General features: G+C 32.6%; 1 protein-coding gene across 2 annotated transcripts; it reads right to left on the reverse strand.

Moving 5' to 3' along the window:
• Positions 1-462: 462 nt before the first annotated feature.
• LOC111058183 (putative polypeptide N-acetylgalactosaminyltransferase 9) lies at positions 463-22,526 on the reverse strand. Of its 2 annotated transcripts, none has more exons than XM_039440661.1 (7): positions 22,439-22,526; positions 20,023-20,273; positions 16,917-17,034; positions 14,933-15,061; positions 11,086-11,190; positions 7,068-7,196; positions 463-4,615 (listed from the first exon to the last, which is right to left on the reverse strand). In XM_039440661.1, exons 2-7 carry the CDS (start codon positions 20,196-20,198, stop codon positions 4,475-4,477), a joined length of 798 nt encoding a protein of 265 aa, XP_039296595.1. In that variant the 5' UTR covers positions 20,199-20,273; positions 22,439-22,526; the 3' UTR covers positions 463-4,474. The 2 variants fall into 2 exon arrangements, with proteins under 2 accessions (XP_039296595.1, XP_039296594.1); XM_039440660.1 differs by lacking the exon at positions 11,086-11,190 and adding an exon at positions 12,821-12,931.
• Positions 22,527-25,168: the final 2,642 nt, after the last annotated feature.

The following is a 25,168-nucleotide window of genomic DNA, read 5'->3' on the forward strand; positions in this document are numbered from 1 at the left end:
CTACTGTTATAAAAGCTATATATGAGTACGCCTCGTTTTGGAAAGCCAATTTTCTGACTCCAGCTGTTTAAAGTCTAGGACTTGGGTAAATCCCGAGCTCGGAAACCGGCCTTTAGTCTTTTTATTTAATATGAATAATTACCACAATATCAACTTCTCAACTACACAAAAAGTAAATATTAATAGAGTAATAGAGAGTATATCAATTGTTTCAAATTATATGTTGTAGAAAAATGAATAAATTCATTATGAAAAAATATATGAGAACAAATAAAGCCAATGATTGGAAAAGAAACAATAGCTTCAACCCAAAACTGAAACTCTCTCAAATTAAAAATAGAATTTAATTATTGAAAAAAAAAACACATTTAATACAGTTTATAAATTAATGCAAGGAGAATGAAGGATAAAACAAAGGATAAAAGGATCAAACCAGACAAAAGAAAACACTAAAAACGAATAGAATAATTGTAATAAAAATATAATTAACGACAAAAATCATAAAATTGTCATAGTCTTCTTACAATATATAGTACAATAAAAATTCTTCATATGCCTTAACATGCTAGAAAAGTTTGAAATAAATTTGACAAATATTAGCTAACTATAACATACTTATATACAAGTTGTTCGTATATTCGCCCTTTCTATTATATTAATATTTATATAATACTATTAATAATTATCATACATGAAGCTAAAATTATTACATAAATTACCTTAATTTCAGTTAATATATATAACAAGTGTGTCAAATTAATTTTAATAGTAGTTTTATTCTATATAAATGGGAATGTCTTTTGTTCATGTTTTTACAGTATACATTAAAAAAGTTACTTAAGTAGATACAAAATGGGGATTCTAGGACATAATCGACCTTACTAACCTTACCTTGATCTTTGAGGGACTTCTTGAAGATCAATGATTCCTATTTTTATCTAGTAGATGTAAAGTAAGGACTCTGGGACATACTTGACTTTAATTCACCTTTTTTGGACTTTTTTGAATTCAAGGTCGAGAACCAATAATCCCCATAGTTTATCAACAAACTAGTATTAGAATTGTCAATTACATATCTAGATTTATAATAAAGTATTTTTTACAGTTGGAACATTGTTATGTACAATTCAACATTATCAATTAAAAACTTTAACCAATACTGATTATGTACACTTGACAATATAAAACAGTAATTTACATTGATATTCAATGTTTATTAATGAAATACTTTTACATAAAAATTATTATCATAATTGATAACAAATTTAACCATTGAAAAATTGAACAATTATTGCTATCTAATATAATTACCTGTAATTTGTTGGATGTTTAGAAAATTCAATATAACTTATAATCTAAATTTGGTGGTCTTTTTTTTTGTTCACGATATGCCCAATCTATAAAATTCTCTAACATGTAAATTAATAAATTAAATAAAAAAATAGAGCACAATTATTAAGTGATATGTCAATAATTACAATGATAAGATTTTTGTTCCATTTGATTATGCATATTGAATTAATTTAATTTGATGTATATGGTACCCACATGAGTTCTAGGCTTGTGCATGAAATGATTGGAAAGATTCTTCTTCTTCTTCCTCTACTTCCACTTCTTCTCCCTCTTCTTCTTCTTCCTCTTCTTCTCCTATTCTTCTTCTCCATTTTCTTCTTTTGAAAGTTATAAATTTTCTTTTCAACTGAAAATTATATTGAGAGTTCTACTTGAAAGAGTTTTATCTAAACTGATTTATTGTAAATTTCAAGTATTATTGCTAAATTGAATAAGAATTCAATAAAATAAGAAATAAGAATAACACTTATTACTTAAAGAATTATTTCATTTCATAGATCACCAACTCACTTCTCTCAACATATAATAAAAATTTATTTTAAAACATGTTCAACAATTTACACAAATTTTCTCAATACTTATGTCCAACCACACAGTGAACCTCATTAATTAAAATTTATGAACAATTATTCGAAATTTATCTATGCACTTTTATCAATCTATTATACAGTTCATAATAACAATAAATTAGTACACGTTCAATCATTGTTTATTCAACAAATTTTCATATAAAAATGTATTCTAGAAATTTTTCAATTTTATTAGGACTCTGCCAAAGTGGGATGACAGCAACAACAATGTGATCACCCACAAACTGGAAAAAAGTTTACCACAAACAGACTTCATCAAAGTGGGACAATGACAAAGTGGGACAAATTGGTTCTGAAATAACTTTACCAACAGTCAGAAAAGTTTGATAGTCTATTTATATAACATTTAATCCAAATTTAATATCCTCATTGATTAGTATCAATAATTATCATTTGAATTTCTCTCTAATTTCACCTGTTTTTCAATTTGATCAGCCATTCATTGCACTTCACCATAGCACCTATTAATTTTAATAAAAACTACTTTATATGTCTTTGTTCTTCCATACTATCCTAAATATTTCACATTAATTAATTTCTGTCATGAATAATTTATTTTCTGTCATAGATCATTTCATTGGTTCATTGCTCAGACATGCATTATTTTATTTCTCTAATTGAGAGATTTCGACATTATAGTCCAACATAACCTTGGTCCCAGCTGCCTAGAAACCGTTGTTAGGTCATGACAGAGGCCCTGAAATTGATCAGGTGTGACCTGAAAACTCTGACATCCCAGACCAGAGCCAGCCAGGTTACTCAAAATTATACCTCAAATCTATTATCTATCATTTATCTATCTATTTGTCTATTTCCCCAAAATTTAAGTGTCAATCTTAAGTAACAGTTAGCCAGTAATGGTGACAAGACAAGAGTACACCAGTAACAGTTATTCATTAGCAGTAGCAGTTACTCATTAGCAGTAGCAGGTGGTTGACAATATTTCTTTATCTATGTCTATTTCCTCCAAATTTCATTGTCAATCTTAAGTAACAGTGACATGCCAAGAGAACACCAGTAACAGTTATTCATTAGCAGTAACAGTTACTCATTAGCAGTAGCAGGTAGTTGACAATATTCCTTTATCTATGTCTATTTCCTCCAAATTTCATTGTCAATCTCAAGTAACAGTTATCCAGTAACGGTGACAAGACAAGATTACACCATTAACAGATACAAAATAACAGTTACTTGATGACAGTTGTCAACATCTGCTATTCAGCGATTTTATTATTTTTGTTAAAATCCTGTTATTTATCTTTGCTCCAAAAAAATCATTTATACCTCAAAAACATCTGTTCAGTAGCAGTTAGTTGGTAACAGTTACTAATAGATGTTATCAGGTTGCCAATTTGTTCTCATTAGGCTACAATATTTCTGTTCAAACATTAGTGAAATAAATTATTGTATTTCAATAGTTCTATTTTTCACAATGTATCAACAGTTGACCTGTACCAGTTAAGATAGAGCAAATCAGTAACTTACACAATTAGTTATCCATCAGCTATTATTTATAATACTGTATCTACTAACTGGTATTTTGTGATTATATAATTCTCCATCTTGGTTTCATCAAAGGATTTTTGCTCTTACATCTGATAATCACTTTGCAGTTAGCTAGTATCAGTTCTTGGAAGTATCAGTACCAGTTATAGAATTGTCAACTTCTCAGTTCAAATAACTGGGAAAACATAATGATAAACAATGCAGTAACATTGATACAGTAGCAGTTACTAGTACCAGTTATCAATAATTTTAGCCCCTTTTTTGGAATTGGTAAATATATTTTCCTCCCAATGTAGTAACAGTTTCACTTGACAGTCTCTATTGACAAAGTAACAGGTTCATGGTGACAGTTACTATCAACAACAATTGGAAATTTTTTCTTCACAGTCATGCAGTAGGACAGTAGCAGTTACAAGGTAACAGTTACTAGAACCAGTTATCAATATTATGACCGCTGCTTTGAAAATCTGTAGATATATTTTTCTCACAATGTAGTAACAGTTTCACTTGACAGTCTCTATTGACAATGTAACAGGTTAACAGTGACTTTCTATCAACAACAGTAACAGTTTCATGGTAACGGTTACTATCAACATCTGTAACCGTTATAAATTGTCCAAGTTTACCTCACATATCCACAAAAGTAACAGTTTAACGGTAACGGTTACTATCAACACCTGTAACCGTTATCAATTGTCCAAGTTTACCTCACATATCGACAAAAGTAACAGTTTCACGGTAACGGTTACTAACAGTTGATTAATTATTGTCCCAGTTCACCTCAACAGTAACAGTTTACGGTAACGGTTACTATCAACACATGTAACAGTTAATCAATTGTTCCAGTTTAAAAAGTTGGGAAATTTTTCAACGCATGCAATAGGACAGTAGCAGTAAGCCAGTAACAGTTACACAGTAGCAGTAAGTCAGTAACAGTTACACAGTAACGGTTACCGATCACTGTTATTCATAAATCACAGTTATTTATGAGTTAACCATTGGCTTGTTCTGCCCCTTTCGCAGCACTATAGTTTTGCAGCGTCGTAATTTTCGAATTTCCACTGTTGCTTTGGTGAACTACTGTTGCATTCTTCCATAAGCAGTTTTTGTTTGTCTTCGGAAATTGCCAGACATTTTTTACTACTGCCGTGTTGGATGAGTTTTGTCTGAAAAACATGAAAGAAGATGATGATGATGATGATGATGGTGATACATCAGTTCTAATAGAAGAATAAAAATTTGATTAGAAGTAGGAAAAAAGAGGAGGAAGAAGAAAGGGGAAGACAGAAGGAGAAAAAGAAGAAGAAGAAGTAAGAAGAGGAGGAGTACGAGAAGGAGGAGAAGGAGCAGTTGGTGGTGGTGGAGGAGTAGGAGGAGGATTGTGAAGAGAGTGAGAGGAAGAAAGAGCAGGAACAGATGGTGAAGAGGAGGAGAAGGAGGAGGAGGAGGTGGAAGTAGAATGACAAAGAGGAGAGGAAGAAGAAAGAGTAGAATAATTGAGAGGTCACATCAGAAGAAGAAGAAGGAGGAGAAGTAGAAGAAGAAGGGGAGAGAAGAAGAAGACGAAGAGAGAAGAAGAAGAAGAAGAGAGAAGAAGGAGAAGAATAAGTATAAATTGGGATCATAAACGACCTATACCATGGGATATCTTCTTATCCTATCTTTTCTCTATGGTATCACTATAAATGATACAGTATCACCACAAATGATACAGTATCATCCCAACTTGATACACAACACCATCATTTGATACAAAGCTTCCAAACTTTGAATGAATTCTACAAACCATTGGATATATATTATTAAGCTATCTTTTCTCTATGGTATCACTATAAATGATACAGTATCACCACAAATGATACAGTATCATCCCAACTTGATACACAACACCATCATTTGATACAAAGCTTCCAAACTTTGAATGAATTCTACAAACCATTGGATATATATTATTAAGCTATCTTTTCTCTATGGTATCACAAAGAATGATACAGTATCAACACAAATGATACAGTATCACCACAACATGATACAGTATCATCTCAACTTGATACACAACACCATAATTTGATAAAAGCTTCCAAACTGTGAATGAAGTCTACAAACCATGGCATATCTTCTCATGCTATCTTTTCTCTATGGTATCACCATAAATGATACAGTATCAACACAATATGATACAGTATCACCACAAATGATACAGTATCATCCCAACTTGATACACAACACCATAATTTTATACAATTCTTCCAAACTCTGAATGAATTCTACAAATCATGGGATATATATTATTAAGCTATCTTTTCTCTAGGGTATCACAATAAATGATACAGTATCACCACAAATGATACAGTATCATCTTAACTTGATACACAACACCATAATTTGATACAAAGCTTCCAAACTGTGAATGAAGTCTACAAACCATTGCATATCTTTTTATGCTATCTTTTCAGTATAGTATTACTCAAAAACTGTTTTCCTCCACCTACTGTCTAAAGTACTTACTTTACTCCCTGAAACCTAATACTAAAGTGTCACTTTTTCGCTCTCGGTAGTAAAAAACAGAAAAACTCCCTAGGGAGTAAAAGTGACTCCATTTAAATAACATGGGGAGCATCTCTATTTTGAAACTTACATTGTAATAGGTTAGAAGGTCTAAGCTCAGATGAGAAAGCATAATAGAGGTGTCTGTCATTGAGTCAACTGAATTCAATACCACAACCAGAAATTTGATTAACTCATGAAATATATGTTTGTATGATGATTATTATATTCTTAATATTAGTAGACGATAAAAATTTATACAATTTTTAAAATATTTTATTCTATTCAAAATACCAGCCAACAAATATTTTTGATCTGCAATTCAAATCTTAACCGCGTGATCTGGAGTCAGCCATTTCTGGTAGCTGCTCAGCTGATATAATTGTTACAACTTTTGCCGATAGATAGTGTAATCAGCAGTGCCAATCAGACGACCGGTTTTTAGGTTTTAGATTTAGGTTATGTTGTTAGGAATCATTGTCACCAATACGTAAGTTATTAGAATGATTTTATTTGCAGTTTCTATAAAAACATGTAGATGGAGGAAAAATGTTGTGTACATCACGAGCGAAAAATACTTTTTCTCCCTCAGGAAAATTGCTGCCCTCGGCTTCGCCTCGGGCTTCAAACTTTTTCCCACAGGTACTTTTTACTCTAGATATACAAATAACTATTTTTTCATTTTTTCCAAAAGTCATTCTTTTCAATAAATTGTTCAAGCAATTGAGAAATCTATAACTGTTTTCTGTTCAGATGAAAGGAAAACAAATATTGATATTTTTCCTTTCAGATATTGATGATTTATTATTTATTTATTTATATTTTTTACAGAGAAACACTGATTGGGAGAGAAAAACTAAGGATACTCCTTGTACTATTTCTTTCCCAAATTTAGATAACACTTTTAAAGTCCAAAATAGGGTTATGATTTCACTTTACTAAAATTTAGTCCATTTTCATTAAAAAACAACGAAAACTAAGATTTTAAATTTTGAAATTATGTTTCTAATTTCCTTCTAGATGATATTCAAAATAATAAAAAGTGTGTTTCAAATGATGTTTTCTACTCACATCAGGTCTGTACTGCCAAAATTGGTTACCCTTAGACCCATGACAGGGATAGAGTATCACATCTTGTCCAGCATAGTCCAGACAAGCCTCATCCCTCCGGATTTCTCCAGTTCTACTCAGCATCCAGTACTGGAAAAACATTGAAAGAAAACGGGATTAGCTATGAAATAAACCAACAAATGCAATAAAATATAATGAGAATATATATTGATATATAGTTCTTAACTTATGCTAGTCGAGCCACGAATTGATAAAAAAGCTTGATGTTTTGCTTTCTCTATTTACTAATTTGATTGACATTTGTGTTTTATTACAGAAATATTATTTTCAAAGACAAATAGCATTTAGAGGACAATTCATATATTTGTAATGTATTTTATGGCAAATAAATTGATTTTGATTTTTTTTTTGATTTTGATAAAAAAGAAAATGTGCAAATGGCTCTTGACTGCCAGCATTTTAATAATTATTATATACAGAGTGTCCCAAACTTAAAGTGCCAAACTTCGAGAATAGATTCTATGGGTCAAACCAAAGATAAAATGTGGAATAATTGTTTCCCCTAAAACGCTTCGTTTACGAGATATTCACCATTTTGTATTTTTTACAAAATAATTTTCATCTTCAAAGCTCTTCAACCGATCGCTATATAAAAATCTGTAGGTATTTTCAAATAAGAGAGATGAACTGTAGAAAAAATATTAAACTTTGTCCAATTCAAAAATTCGAAATGGCGGCAATTTTAAACTTTCAACCCAAAATTGTGTGAGAAACGGTGATAGAGAAATTTACCAAGAACAATAATGTTTTTCAGAAATTTTATTTACAATCAGTCAACTTAAAAAAAAATGAGGATCGGACAAAGCATAACAGAGATCCAATGGAATGTGTGTTACAAGGCAGCAAAATGCATATGCACTCATGGGCCAATACAAAAATTAATAACCTCTTTGTCAAGAGTCAATAACTTGTTTGGCCTATTTAGCCGGGAGACATTGCACTGTGTCCGGCCTGCTAAAACTGAGATTCAAATTGAGAGTTCAAAATCCACTCATAATGTAATGCACAATAACACTTTCATTCACAGTTACAGCTGTTATATAGCTATGGTGAATGTGATATTTTTCGAGCTCAAAATCTAAGTGTTTTTATTCTTTATTTTGTGAATTTATAGTTTGTTTCGTGTTTTTAAGAAACTTTTATTATTAATCCATCCAAATTTGAAATTGTTTGTTTTATTCTAATTTATATTTTAGATTGTGATTTGGTGTAGAAATTTGAATGGACATAACCTATAATATTTGGACAATTTAAAACTAAATCAGGAAATTGAAGAAGTTTTAGGCAATAGCCTGTTTTTTCTTTTCCGATTCTTGTATTTTTTGCTAACCTTATAAATAAATAAAAAAAAAATAAAATTTTAAGGTTGGAATACATTCGTAATCTTGCTTTTTCAATTTTTCATGAAAAATTCACTTCCAAAAAAACTTTTTGTTCTAAAACCTTTAGAACTATTTGATAAACACATATAAAACATAAAATTTGTTCTAAAAATGAGATAAATATTAAATTTTGTTATAAAACTTCATAATTTGTAATACAAATTCATAATTCATTCATTGATTTAGGATTCAAGATATATCAATTAAAAACATCCATTTCATCATAGAGAATAACAACCTAGTACCCTTAAAATATTAATTTCAGACTAGCAGGTAACCAGTGCTTCGCTAGGGTCTAATTGAAAACTTGACAAACTGAAAACTTGACCTACTAGAAACTTGAAGAATTTTAAATAGGCCTATAACCATATTCGGTAAATTGAGAATCTATATGCAAAATTTCAAGTTAATCAGTGAGTAGTTGAGACGTGATGATGCGTCAAAATTTCATATCCCTTATGTGTATAAGCCAATTCTTTCCTTTATTAGGCTATATAAAATATTATGTACAGTTGGAGTGTATAATTTGTAAGAAATATTTCAAGGGTACTAGTTTCTTCTATAATTGATTTTTCTCCATAATACTTAATCAGCCATTATTCAAGTATTTAGATTCCGAAATTGTCAAAAAACCACAGGTTTATTGATACTTAGAAAGACCGGGTTTGGTTATTACACCATTGTCAATCTATGATAAACTACTGTTGAGTTTATCAGAGATGGACAATGGTGTAATAACCGAACCCGGTCTCTCTAAGTATCAATAAATCTGTGGTTTTTTGACAATTTCTTAGTCTTTTTCATTTAATATGAATAATTACCACAATATCGACTTCTCAATTACACAAAAAGTATTTAGATTCCAATTAAACATTGAATCTACTGTCAACTGAATAAATACAGAATATCTCAATTAATTTAAAAATTCAAGACTTTACATCAATTGATACAACTCTATTATTTATATGACTTGATAATTCTTTGATTTCAATGCAATTATGAAAAATAATGTACTCTGTGAATATTCTGTTCATGCAAATATTCTTATTTCATAAGAATTAATTATAAAGATACTGTTTAAGAATTAAATGTAGAGACAAACAATAGATTTGTTATGAAGGAGATAATATGACAAACAGTAAAAAACATGCACAGAACAGTGGAAGAGTAGAGGAAGATGAAAGATATTTAAGGATGAGAATGGAAGACATAATGAAAAATAAAAGTAGAATGACAAACAGAATAATAGAGTAATAAGTGATGATCCTACACCCATTTTTTCCTTGCTAAAAAACGTTTTTTTTTTACTTGTATATACTAGCTTTTTTACTTATGTATGAGGTTATGTATGCTAGCATTAGTTGAGTTATTTGTATAGTTGCAAAAAACATCTTCAGCAAATTTAGGCTCAACTCACACTTACGCGACTCAGGTCGAAAAGAGACTCGACTCTAGTGGAGAGCATGTGTTTTCAAATGGCTGACGTCGCGGAGACTAGAATTGACTGGTCTGAGTGTCACCATTTGGGAACACATGCTCTCCACTAGAGTCCAGTCTCTTCTCCACCTGAGTCGTGTAAGTGTCAGTTAAATCTTAGAGTGATTAAAAGATTTGCCAAATCATCCCTAATTCTCAATTTAGCAAGTAGTGATATGGCAAACTATGATGTTATACAGTGGTAATACAAATTTTGAGGTTATGTTCTTACATTCTGAGATAAGCTTCAAATTGTTGAGGATTTTTGACAAGGTTAACTTCAAAAACGACTGTAGGTTAGTTACAAACATGTTCATATTGTCAATTTAGCGAGTAGTGATATGGCAAACTATGATGTTATACAGTGGTAATACAAATTCGAGGTTATGTTTCTTAAATTTTGAGATAAGCTTCAAATTGTTGAGGATTTTTGACAAGGTTAACTTCAAAAACGACTGTAGGTTAGTTGCAAACATGTTCATAGCATTTAGAAGACTGGAGATTACACCATTCCCTTAGCTGTTATATGGCAAAATTTTAGGTTATGCTGCACATCATATTTTGAGGTTATGTTTAACACATTCCAAGGTTACATTTCAATATTCTTGAGGTTACATTTTTTAGGTTCATATGAGTTAGTCAACAAGTTACTAACAAACATTCTCCACACATTAAGAGTAAATTGAAGATTACACCTCTCCCTTTGCAGTTATATTGTGGCAAACTTTGAGGTTATGCAACAAACCTTTGAGGTGATGTTTCACACATTTCAAGGTTATATTTCAATTTTCTTGAAGTTTATATGAGTTAGTCAACTAATTACAAACATTCTCCAAACATTAAGAGTAAATTGAAGATTACACCTCTCCCTTTGCAGATATATTGTGGCAAACTTTGAGGTTATGCAGCAAACCATTGAAGTTATGTTTCACACATTTCAAGGTTATATTTCAATCTTCTTGAAGTTAGTCAACTAGTTACAAACATAATCTACACATTCAGAGAAGATTGAAGAGCACACCATTCCCTTTGTGTCAAACTTTGATGTTATGCGGCAAACTTTTGAGGTTACGTTTCACACATTTGGAGGTTATGTTTACCTGGTTACCACCCTGACTATGACACGGCCACAGACCGACCGCTTTATGCAAATCTTCAGGTTTACAAGCCGAGTCGACACACATGTTTGTGGCCTTGTTAGAGATCTGTTTTTGGCGCCCGAAAAACATGTTTTTCACACCAGAAAATTGCGGGAATTTTGATGACACGTCCAGGGTTCAGAGCAGATGATGAAATGGAAAGAAGACAGAACAAAGTTGGAAATTAATAATGAAAAGCAAATAAATTATGAAAATGATGAGGTGATTGAGTTTTTGAGGATGGAATTGGGGTTTGAGTGAATTGGGACAGGATGTTTTTATAACTGAAGTTGTGCATGTCAGAGAATTTACAGTTAATATGTTTGAGGTCATATCATGATTCTGTGAATCATATTACTGTCAATCAGGGTGATATTATTTATTCCTTTATTTATTGACAATGCCAATGACACTAATGTGATAACATTGGAAGATAAAATGATAAGGTAGTCCTTGTGCTATTTTCCTTGCAAATGATCAATATTCAGATCAAAACTTGACATGGCACAGCCTTATTGCTCAACAAGCAAAAAATGCATCCTTCACATTTAGACAACTTTAGGTCCATAAGCAAGATGTGAAAAAAGGATATGGAGCCGAAAAATACATCCTTCGACATGGACAACTTCAGTTTCATAAGCAGTATATGATAAAGGGGATATAAAGCAGTGATTACTAATAGGCAGATTGAGGAACAAAGGAACAAAGGTATTGTAAAGATTGTTCAGTTACAAGGGAAAGCATGGTCACTATAAGGACTGAACCATATGCAGTATGAAGTATGGTACAAATGGATAGGACAAGGTACACTAGCAAACAATAAGGAGAACAAAGGAATACTGGGGTACACTTTAGGTTACTATAGTGAGGTCCACGTTATAATGGCAGTGCTTGATTAGCAATGGTATTGCTATCCTTGTCTTTCATTCAACAAAGCAGATAGTGCTATCTCTTTCTTGCTTCACTCTGTTGCCAGATCGTCTTTTAACAATGTAGAATTTATAATTAACAAAATATTTCATCTTAATAATGTAAATCCATTATGAAATTATTGAAAAATATAATTTCTTGTTTAATAAAATATAATTGATTATTTTAAATGAGAATGAACAGTTAATATTACATCAATAAAGCTGTATCTGCTACCATCTATAGAAGGCATTGACAAGACAGAGGTTCAACATCGTTTTTCTCCTATCTTTCTCCACTGCCATTATAATGTGGATCTCACTATAGTAAACAATAAGGAACACTAGGGTACCCTTTAAGGTACTATAGTGAGGTCCACGTTATAATGGCAGTGGATAAAGATAGGAGAATAGCAATGCTGATTCTCTGCATTAATTAATTATATTTCTACACTGTCAAAAACATAATTGGCATTGTTGTGGACCTAGAAAAGAATAGTACCACCAGCTATGTCAAATGATAGACAAGGATAGCAGAACCAAAGTTGATCAAATACTGTCATTATAACGTGGACCTTACTATAGGGTACACTAGGGTACCCTGGGGTACTAACTAGGGTACAGTGGTTTGAAAATGATAAGGATAGGTTGGACAAATATACACAAGGGTACACTGGAATATGTTTGGTAGGGATAGGGTACACTCTGGGACACAAGGACACAATGTGTTACAAAAAAGTTAAAAAATGGCACCAAAGGTGGGACATTCATAATTTTCTTGCACAAACCTGATTGCCACCCATTCTATGACATGGATAGAGTCCAACCGGTTTATGGAAATCTCCCTTACGTGCCGGTGAGTCAACACAAGTCTTGCCACCAATACCCATGTTGCGGATCTGTAAAACAGCTGACATTTTCAAGAATACAGCTGGCAAATAGGTGGGGTTTCTCCAGAAAAAATGTCTCACTTGTTGTTAGAGCTGAGGATAAGGATTTTTAAAACAGCTGACTGATGAGGATCTGTAGAACAACTGACATTTTACAGTTGAGGTTGAGGAATCTTAGGTAAGGATCTGTCAAACTGCTGACATTTTACAGTTGAGGATGAGGAATCTTAGGATAAGGATCTGGCAAACAGCTGACCTTTCACAGCTGAGGATGAGGAATCTTAGGATAAGGATCTGTCAAACAGCTGACATTTTACAGCTGAGGATAAGGATCTGTAAAACAGCTGAGGATGAGGAATCTGAGGATAAGGATCTGTAAAACAGCTGAGGATGAGCAATCTGAGGATAAGGATCTGTAAAACAGCTGAGGATGAGGAATTTGAGGGTAAGGATCTCTGGAACATTTTCAAGAAACCAGCTGAGAGGTGGGGTTTCTGGTGAAAAAATGATCCACTTCTTGTTAAAGCTGAGGATAAGAAATCTGGAATGGATATTGGCAAAATTTCTACAATAATTAAAATTTGTGAATCTGAAGTTGACATTTACAACATAGACATTTAGGTTAGACATAGGTCAAAACATTGGCACAGCTGGAAAGTAAGTGTTTTTCACTCCAAGAGTAAAACACTTGATCATTTAAGAATTGTGAACTTTTTCAAACTTTTCTCAACAAAGTTTAAAAAAGTATTTAAAGCTTAAGTTTTCAAAAGCTTGCAAAAGGTAGTTGGAGGGGGTAATCAAGAAAAAATGTCCTAATTTTTCTTGGATCTAAGGAGAAGTGGCCGTGAATAAAAATTTGCTCAAATTCTATGATTTGTAAGGCCATACATTTTGAATTAACAGCTTGAATTCTCAAGAGAAAAGCAAGCAATTGATAGTTTTCCCATCGAAAATGATCCAAATTATCGAATGGGTGGGGAAGAAATATCTCTCATTATATTGTAGGAAAGATCATGCATCCAGGGCCAGGGAGAAAAGTTATATCATAATAAATGTTCAAATTTTAATAATACATGGAAAATGAGAGGATATTCATACAAAATAATATATTATTATTTATCAACTACTCAGTCCAAAAACATCAGACAATGTCACTCATTAGGAACACTTTCAAGAATATTGGCGAGACTCATTTAAAAAATCAAATATTACTACAAAAATATATAGAGTGTTGAAAAACATCCAATTTTTGATGACTTGAATTCGAATTCACTTTTTTTCTAAATGAATATAACTAATTAATAAAAACAGTAGAAAAATCTTGAAGTACTCTTCATTTTTTAAAAACTTTAAAATAGTTCAACAACTATTAGCATAGAGAAACAATAGCGTAAGTAGATATCCCATGATATAGGGAGTTTATGTCGTAACTTCTACTGTTATCTCAAGTCGATAGTCCACGTAGTTCTTTCCTTTGAAGCTGTGTGACACTGGTAGTCTCTCATTTTGTGCCGTTCAAACACTCTCACCCCAACAAAACAGTGAAAATCGACAATAATCGACAGTAATCGGCTTGAGATAACAGTAAAAGTTACGACATCTACTCCCTATACAATGGGATATCTACTTATGCTATTGTTTCTCTATGCTATTAGTTAGAAGTTTTTAAAAAATAAAGGTTACTTCAAGATTTTTATATTGTTTTTATTAATTTGTTAAAAAGTTAGTAGCCCATGTGGGTGAAGTGTTTTTATGAATATAACTGTATTCAACTAGTTCACATTATCTAGAACAGCCTCACATAATTCAATAGATTTTAGTATCTGCATTAAATTGATTTAAGACAACAAATTTGACAATCTTTCAATTATTGTTTTTAGGATCAGTTTTTACTGTTGTAGATTTGTTGCCTACTGAGATCGCACTCTCAATTTGAATGATAAATTCGGTAATTTCAATAAATTTGGTAATTTTTTTAAACCTAATTAAGATAAGCAACAATACTCTGACCTCTCCTGACGCGACAGCCTCTCCAGGTACAAATAATTCGGGATAAATGTTGTCCAAATACCATTTGAAAGATTTGCATCCCAATTTTCTTCTCAATTCTTTTCGGGACGACACATCCCCATATTCTCCCTAGAAAACATAAGACATTCAATAGAGTAAAAGACTAGAAACGAAAATGAAATCTATATAAAAGCGAAATGGCACTCACTCACTCACTCACTCACTCGCAGAACTAGAAATATACCGGACCAAAAACGTTCAAATTTGGTAGGTATGTTCAGTTGGCCCTTTAGAGGCGCACTAAGAAATCTTTTGGCAATATTCTAACTCTAAGGGTTATTTTTAAGGGTTTAAAGTTCGTATTTTAGCATGTATATTCTTCTCCCAATCTCTTAATTATGATTGAAATTTCCATATCATATGTTACTATAGAACTATAATCTAGATAGAGTATCTCTTCGAAACAGTTGTTAACTGGCAACTAAAATAATCATTTTGTCAGGTTGGCATTAAGTTGAGTTGACTTTGTTAGGTTGGCACCAAGTTGAAGATTTAAATGCATTTATCGCGGAAAAATTGATTGGGCACTGCTACTTCAATCCTGGGAATATCATATTACTAGCCGTCAGACTCGATTCGCTCGCCATATCCGTTTAGCCAGACGTTTAGTCTGGACCCCCGACTGGATTGTCCTAACATATGATAAAAATGCTCTTCGCTCGCCTGCTGATCTCATTCTCGGACGATCCAGTCACGATCCAGTCGCTAGACGGATATGGCGATCGAAGCGAGCCTGGCGGCTAGTAATGAAATAAAAACAAACAAATATATTGTCAAATTCCACCGTTTTATTTGGTACAGAACCATGGTTTCACACAGGTCACATTTTTAAGCTGACAAGCAAATAGAACTGTGTAGAATTTGACAATATATGTGTTTTTATTTCATTATGGAACGTTTTTACAACATTGACAGTGAATCAGTCGAATTTTTACTGGAAACTAAGTTTAGTAGGTTTCAGTAGCCCTAATAGAATATGTTACAAGAAAATCAATATAAATAAAAATCGAGCCTCAAATTTTGACATTCAATAACTTTTTTATGTGTGCACCGAATTTGATGATTTTTTTTAGTTGTGTTTGTTATGTTCAGGACCAGGTTTGTGGCATATCAAATTTATAATCCGACTTCAGGACTCTTTCCTACGGTCCTTCAAAGTTTACATGTAATCCTTATGGGAGAAGATTTGTGTGCTGGTCACAAACAGAAATAAAAATCAGCTGTTATAATCATTGCGTCATCCAACAGCCGTTGGTAGATAGTAGACAAGAGTGTGTGCTGCTCCATAACCGCCCATGTATTCTATTCTAAACGCCCCGACTAAAAACATAATGACTGTTCTGTGTGTAACCATCCAGCAGTGCGGCCTCAGGTTGAAGACTCACATGCTCTAAAGACATTGCTTGGTTCGAATAATTGTGCTGTCTTCGGTGTTTAGAATTACTTCATTTTTAGAAAATTATTTATTTTGCAGTTGGAAAATTATCTATATAAATAAAATCTATTAAAATTAATAATATGAATAATACCATCTAAAGTTACAGCTGTACACTAAGTTAATTTTAAAATCTGAAGAGGCGCAGATTGGTGATTTATAAAGTGTTGATCTTATGGAGATTGTCTTATCCCACCATTCCACGCCATGGTAGATTTGGTGTGTGTGAGTTCTTCCATTCAAACCATTAAGCAAGAAGCACCTGGATGCAAAATGCCGCATCGCGCCTCCTCAGGTGTGCATAAAGCTAAAGTTTGTCATGAGATACATTAACTATTTGGCGGTACGAAGCTCGCCGGGCCAGCTAGTATTACTATAATCATTCAAACTCAATTTTGTCCCAAAAATTAGTTCTAGTTTCAAAATTTTGAATAGAAAAAAGTGGGCAAGTATTTTATTGAGCTATTTTTAAATTAAAATCCAACTTACCAAATCATTGCCGACTCTCTGGTAGTAATATTTTGCATACTCATCCATCCACACTTCTGCCAACCTAATGGAGTTCCTCTTCAGTACATTAACCCCTGACCTCCATTTGTATGGTGACCTTGAAACATAGTAAGATTAAAAAAAAATTAAAAACACACAAAACAAGACAAAACAAAATTACAAAGATTTACGAAACAAATAAAACACAATAAAATGTTACAAATATAAAAAACTATGGGCTTAGTGTTTGGGTGTGTTGGAGAAGAGAAAAAAAAGAGAGAAGATACCTAGCCAACTATGGTTTCCCATGTAATAGGCAGGCAAAGAAGAGAAGTAATGAGGAAAAAAGGAAGGGAGAAATGGGGGCAAGAAGAAAACAGAGAATATTACTCAAATAAAGGTAAGCGAGTCCACTGAAAAATGAAAAAACTAATGAAAAAAAAAATGCTGGAGCAGAAATCTCGAGTCATATATCTAAATGGAAGAAGAAATAACTGTATGTCGAGTTTTTCTTGTTCATGAGAAAGTGATTTGGAATGAGGTTTATTATTTTAGTACCTATGTAAATTAATTGCCTCCTTATACATTCAATATTAGTGTTATAGGTTACATATCTGTTAGCAGTGGCCCTAAGATTATAATAATTAAGAGTAGAGTTTATTGTGAGATAATATCCTTACTACTATTCCATTCCCAAATTTTGATTGAAAATTAGACCTAAAGAGGTTATGATTCATCAACACTTTCAAACATATTTAATTTTGATTCAAAACTTATTATTGAATGAAAACGACTTTATATTATCAAAACCACAAATTCATTAATCCAATTTGAGTTACTATTTTCAGTTGTTAATTACCATCAATCTCTAACAATTCAGTTTTTAAATGAATGATAAATGCGTTACAACTGAGACTAGCTTTAAAAAAATAATGATAAATGATAAATATGTGGCTAGATTGTGATTGAGTACTTCATTTATGTAGATTACAATAATACTGGCTTATACCATATACATAGCTTACAATACAGCAACATTATAGATCAATTTACATAATATAGACTAGGAAAATAATTATTGAACTGTAATGATATGGAAAAAGTAATTTGTAATTTATAATAACTATAGATAATTATATTGTTATGCATCTACATAAATTGGCGGAGATTTGGACATATCAATGTCCATTCTTCGGAAAGAATATTAAAAATATCCTCCCCACCAACTCTCTACCAAAATGACAAGTAGTTTTAACCAGTATGATATAACACTAATCAATAAAATATGATATAACTTGATGTATGATATATGATTTACCACAATATATTTATCTTGTATATTGTTTATGGCAAATAAATCTCATCTCACATAGTGAGGTCCACGTTATAATGGCAGTGGAGAAAGATAGAAGAACAGTGTTGCCGATTCTCTGCCTTGCCACTGCCTTCTATAGGATAGCTGATACCGGTATATCTGATGTAATATCAACTATTCATTCTTGTTATAATTGATCAATTTTTATTTTATCCGTCAAGAAAATATGATTTTCATTATTGGAAATTAAAGATTTTTAATAATTGAGGTTAATATTTCGTTAATCAATTATATTTCTAAATTGCTAAAAACAATCTAGCACCGTTACGGAGTTCGAAAAGGATAGCGCTATTTGCTTTGACGAATGAAAGACAAGGATAGCAACACCAATGTTAATTAAATACTGACATTATAACGGCTCTCACTTTAGTGTAGATGAACTGAAACTAGAGGAAATTAATTTCGACCTTTGTCCTTGATAATTATTATAAAATTAGAGGAATTAATTTTCTCAAATTTGAAAAACAGATTCCATAGGTGATTGAAAAAATGATTAAATGAACTGAATAATGCCGAAGAAATTATAATATTCTTTATTGAAAAATTAATTTTGAAATAGTTGAGTAATATTCTTATCAGATGATAAGATTATCACGGAACTGGATAAATCATCATATGGGATAAAAATTCAAACGTGAACTGAGTCTATTAACATAAGTGAGTTTTTAATCTTGAAGAAAACAAATAACAGTTTTTAAGAGAAAATTATGATTCAACTGTGAATTGTGATTCAACTGAATCAACTACAACAGGTGACATCAGATACTTGTGGATGGGAAAACTGCGTGAGGTCTACTGTTCACAAAACTACTGGTATAATTGACCGAGCGAAGTGAGGTCCAAGATTCAAGTCGACGGTTTGGCATTTCTCTTAATGTTTAAATGTTTGAATGTTTAAATGTTTGAATGTTTGAATGTTTATATGTTGCGCATTTTCGGCGAAACGCGGTAATAGATTTTCATGAAATTTGACAGGTATGTTCCTTTTTTGATTGCGCGTCGACGTATATACAAGGTTTTTGGAAATTTTGCATTTCAAGGATAATATGAAAGGAAAAAGGAGCCTCCTTCATACGCCAATATTAGAGTAAAAATCAGACTATAGAATTATTCATTATAAATCAGCTGACAAGTTTATTCTTTATTTAGTTACATGCTTCGCAAGTGATTACACAGATGTGTGGAGAAGCCAGTCTATTGCTGTATTTCTATAAGGTCTATAGTTTCAATCAGGTACTTGTGGATGAGAATACTGCGTGAGGTCTACTGTTCACAGAACTAATAGTATGAAAGGAAAAAGGAGCTTCCTTCATACGCCAATATTAGAGTAAAAATCAGACTATAGAATTATTCATTATAAATCAGTTGACAAGTGATTACACAGATGTGTGGAGAAGCCAGTCTGTTGCTGTATTTCCATAAGGTCTATAGTTTCAATTAGGTACTTGTGGATGAGAATACTGCGTGAGGTCTACTGTTCACAGAACTACTAGTATAAAAGGAAAAAGGAGCCTCCTTCATACGCCAATATTAGAGTAAAAATCAGACTATAGAATTATTCATTATAAATCAGCTGACAAGTGATTACACAGATGTGTGGAGAAGCCAGTCTATTGCTGTATTTCCATAAGGTCTGTAGTTTCAATCAGGTACTTGTGGATGAGAATACTGCGTGAGGTCTACTGTTTACAGAGCTACTGGTATACTATAGTAAAGATTTGAATAAATTACCTTTTGCGGAATATATGTCCCACATGTGAGCAAGGGACTATCTCAAGGGTGCCTCCACACATCCACGTCTTGAAGGAAAGTTCCAAATTTTCACCACCCCAAATATCAAATCCGCTGTCGTAGGTTCCCAGTTTCTCAAAGAACTGCTTATCAATGCTAAACAGTCCCCCGGCCATAGTTGGGCTAAAAACTGGTTCGGCCGAGTTCTGGTGACGTTTCTTCTCACGATCTGGGACTGCGTGCCAGTTGAACTGTAAACAAATAATAGTTATTTGTGCAACTAGTGCGCAAAGTGACAGTTTGCTGCACCAAAAGAAACGTTTACGCACGAGCCGTAGGCGAGTGCGGAATGATGGTTTCTGAGTGCAGCAGAGGAACTTTGCGCACGTTTTTCACATTACATTTTTCCTACAGTTACCATTGAATATGAAAAGTGGGTAATTATGGGTAAAATTCCCTGAAATCCATCAAATGTTTTTCTGTGTAATTTTATTATTAATAAAAAACTTAATTAAATTAAAATTGAATAATAATGATTAGTATTCAATTGAAAATTTATCTGACTGCTTGAAGGGGGTTTATCTTATGTAAGCATTGAAATGACTATAATCAAGGCACATAATGGCAAGGCATGCTGTTCTCTACTGCCATTATAACGTGGGCCTCACTATGAGTGCAGTTACCAACTTAATTTTGATTTTCCTGCACTGGTGCTCCATATAACCTACAAACTATTTTGCATTGTCGTGCTGCAAATCTGGAGTATGCAAAGTACTCACTTTGTGCACTATTGCGGAAAAGTGATTCTTTGCAGCCTGCAATCAGTGCAGAAATTATCACTTTTCAAGGTATCTGTAGGAAAAATATTTTTTTGAAATATATAATATAAATCTGATTACCCTTATAAATTATTTTGTCACATGTTTCGACTACTAATGCCATTTTCAAGTCTAGACTCTTCAAGTCTTCGGCATTAGTAGCTGAAACAAGTCCTGACAAAATAATTTCTCCTCCACCTACTGTCTAAAGTACTTACTTTACTCCCTGAAACCTAATACTAAAGTGTCACTTTTTCGCTCTCGGTACTAAAAAACAGAAAAACTCCCTATGGAGGAAAAGTGACTCCATTAAAATAACATGGGAAGCATCTCTATTTTAAAAACTTTCATTGTAATAGGTAAGAAGGTCTAAGCTCAGATGAGGAAGCATATAGAGTGGTCATTAAACCAACTAATTCAATACCTCAGACAGACATTTGATCGATATATAAAATGTAGTTTGTATGCTGAAACTATATTACAAACTTCATATCACTATACTAAAAAAATGTATATATTTTTTTCTTTTTGAAACAAGTCCTGACAAAATAATTTCTCCTCCACCTACTGGCTAAAGTACTTACTTTACTCCCTGAAACATAATACTAAAGAGTCACTTTTTCGCTCCCGGTACTAAAAAACAGAAAAACTCCCTATGGAGGAAAAGTGACTCCATTAAAATAACATGGGAAGCATCTCTATTTTAAAAACTTTCATTGTAATAGGTAAGAAGGTCTAAGCTCAGATGAGGAAGCATATTGAGTAGTCAGTCATTGAGCCAACTAAATTCAATACCTCAACCAGATTTGATCAACATATGAAATGTATGTTTGTATGCTAAAATTATTACAAACTTCATATCACTATACTAAAAAAATGTATAAATATTTTTTCATATTTCATGGTATTCAAAATACCAGCCAACGAGTATTCCTTACTAACTAATCAAATTAAAACGGGAACTTAATCATAGTTGTAGTTATGGCTGCCATTGTTGTTACAACTTTTGCCGACAGATAGCGCATAGCGCTGTCGGCGGAGAACTGTGATTACAAGCCAGCCCAGCTGTTTAATTTTTAGATTATGTTGTAACACATTGTTTGGTCACGTATGTTTTTAAAAAATATTTTATTTGCAGTTTTTATAAAACTGTAGGTGGAGGAAAAATAATGTTGTGTATATCACGAGTGAACAATTTTTTCTCCCTCAGGAAAATTGTTGCCCTCAGCTTCGCCTCGGGCTTCAAACTTTTCCCTCAGGGAGAAAAACAGCACTTTTCACTCTAGATATACAAATAACTATAAAAGGGTACTCAGATCTATATTTTCTGTTTTTATTAAAAGTAGCCCTGAAGAAAGAAGACAAAATATTTTCTTTATTTATTTCTGCATTGATAGATACAAAATAATTCTCAACTATGAATGATTGTGAAAGGAACAACAGGCTTGAAGCCCATTGAATTAATAAGATTACAAAAATGATTGACATTTCAAAAATTGATATTAATGAATCAATTCATTTTGAAATGCATGAAAATTCCGCTATTCCGTTTACCAACAGGTGCTAGTTACTAGTAAATGTATCAGTTTTGAACTGACCTGAAGGTTCCAGTCGAAACCGCCGACGTTAACACCGCCGGAATCTCTCCAGTGATACTCAGCGTGTTGTCGTCTATGACGTCAATACGTTATTGACGTCATAGACGACAACACGCTTGAGTATCACTGGAGAGATTCCGGCGGTGTTAACGTCGGCGGTTTCGACTGGAACCTTCAGGTCAGTTCAAAACTGATACATTTACTAGTAACTAGCACCTGTTGGTAATCGGAATAGCGGAATTTTCATGCATTTCAAAATGAATTGATTCATTAATATCAATTTTTGAAATGTCAATCATTTTTGTAATCTTATTAATTCAATGGGCTTCAAGCCTGTTGTTCCTTTCACAATCATTCATAGTTGAGAATTATTTTGTATCTATCAATGCAGAAATAAATAAAGAAAATATTTTGTCTTCTTTCTTCAGGGCTACTTTTAATAAAAACAGAAATATAGATCTGAGTACCTTTTATAGTTATTTGTATATCTAGAGTGAAAAGTGTTGTTTTTCTCCCTGAGGGAAAAGTTTGAAGCCCGAGGCGAAGCTGAGGGCAACATTTTCCTGAGGGAGAAAAAATTGTTCACTTGTGATATACACAACATTATTTTTCCTCCACCTACAGTTTTATAAAAACTGCAAATAAAATATTTTTTAAAAACCTTCGTGACCAAACAATGTGTTACAACATAATCTAAAATTAAACAGCTGGGCTGGCTTGTAATCACAGTTTTCCGCCGACAGCGCTATGCGCTATCTGTCGGCAAAAGTTGTAACAACAATGGCAGCCATAACTACAACTATGATTAAGTTCCCGTTTTAATTTGATTAGTTAGTAAGGAATACTCGTTGGCTGGTATTTTGAATACCATGAAATATGAAAAAATATTTATACATTTTTTTAGTATAGTGATATGAAGTTTGTAATAATTTTAGCATACGAACATACATTTCATATGTTGATCAAATCTGGTTGAGGTATTGATTTAATTGGCTCAATGACTGACTACTCAATATGCTTCCTCATCTGAGCTTAGACCTTCTTACCTATTACAATGAAAGTTTTTAAAATAGAGATGCTTCCCATGTTATTTTAATGGAGTCACTTTTCCTCCATAGGGAGTTTTTCTGTTTTTTAGTACCGAGAGCGAAAAAGTGACTCTTTAGTATTATGTTTCAGGGAGTAAAGTAAGTACTTTAGCCAGTAGGTGGAGGAGAAATTATTTTGTCAGGACTTGTTTCAGCTACTAATGCCGAAGACTTGAAGAGTCAATACTTGAAAATGGCATTAGTAGTCGAAACATGTGACAAAATAATTTATAAGGGTTCTCAGATTTATATTATCTATTTCAAAAAATATTTTTCCTACAGATACCATCACTTTTCAAGGTATCTGTAGGAAAAATATTTTTTGAAATAGATAATATAAATCTGAGAACCCTTATAATTATTTTGTCACATGTTTCGACTACTAATGCCATTTTCAAGTATTGACTCTTCAAGTCTTCGGCATTAGTAGCTGAAACAAGTCCTGACAAAATAATTTCTCCTCCACCTACTGGGTGATGTACAGCATTTATTTAGGATTTTCGTTAAATAATAATTACAAATCAAATTTATTCACTCGAAATTCATACAAAATATTAACAAAAGTATAAAACGACAAGTTACAAGTGAACATTTATTTCATTGACCTTGCAAAGGCTTTTGAGAACACTCATAATCTTGAGTTGAACATTCTTTGATCTGACAAGAGCTTTTGACAAAATTCTTCAATCTAAGAAGAGTTTCAGACAATACTCCGTCAATTGATCAGTTCATGGATCTCGGGAAAGCTTTTGACAATATACACCTATTGGAACAACTGTCCAAATGATCTTTAATAGTACCTAATGAGATAATCAACTTTAGTGAGATAAATTGAGAAAATTGTCTATAAAATGCTATATTGATCAATGTGTATGCATGAAAATATCCCTCTATAAACTTCTCAACAATTATTATCAAAATCATTTTTAAGTTTATGGAATGAGTGTTGTCTAAAGCTTTTCTGAGATCCAGAATCAGATAGATAAATAAATAAATAAATAAAGGCTTTTATTTATGAACGAAATTCATTACATTTTTGAAAATAATCAAGTAAATGTTAATAAATCTTTATTGTCAGCGTTTTCTCCTTGGCTGAGTGCCGTCAGGAGGTGTTGGTAAGCTATTTATATATATTTCTTTCAAATAGACAATTTATACAAAAAATAAAAATGGAAAATACTATTCTACAAAAGAAGAGAGGGTAAAAATTCGATTAAAAATTGAATTATTGAATCATGAAATATCTGTACGCCTAAGGGATGCACACCGGAGAAACGCGTTTCGTGAAAAAAGTTTCATGAAACGTGAAACGAAAGTTGCTCGCAATCGACTGATAAGATTAAGCAGGGAACGTTTCTTTTGTATGCATGCGCGAGTGAAACGGATTGCATGAAACAAGTTTCAGGAAAGAGGGCTTCACGAAATGCGTTTCTCCGGTGTGCATCCCGCCTAAGCATCTCTGCAGTATTGTCCTATCAGCATCCAGTTGTCACCATTCAGGTACGTCTTCATCTCCTCTACAGCAAGCAAAGTCTTCCCGAAGTATTGCTTTCTGAACTCTGCAAGCACCGGGCACCTGGCTATGAAGTGGACTACATCCTCTTCCTCCTTCATGTTGCATAGAGAACAGATCCTTACATCC

The sequence above is a fragment of the Nilaparvata lugens genome, chromosome 14, assembly GCF_014356525.2.
Source record: "Nilaparvata lugens isolate BPH chromosome 14, ASM1435652v1, whole genome shotgun sequence".
NCBI classification, from domain to species: Eukaryota; Metazoa; Arthropoda; class Insecta; order Hemiptera; family Delphacidae; genus Nilaparvata; species Nilaparvata lugens.

Excerpts from the sequence above, each read along its gene's own strand:
- LOC111058183 (XM_039440660.1), bottom strand. The coding sequence starts at position 20,198 with ATGGCCGGGGGACTGTTTAGCATTGATAAGCAGTTCTTTGAGAAACTG. Across the intron at positions 17,035-20,022 it reads GGACATATATTCCGCAAAAG|GTCACCATACAAATGGAGGT; the intron begins GTAATTTATTCA and ends CTATGTTTCAAG. Across the intron at positions 12,932-14,932 it reads AGGCTGTCGCGTCAGGAGAG|ATCCGCAACATGGGTATTGG; the intron begins GTCAGAGTATTG and ends GCTGTTTTACAG.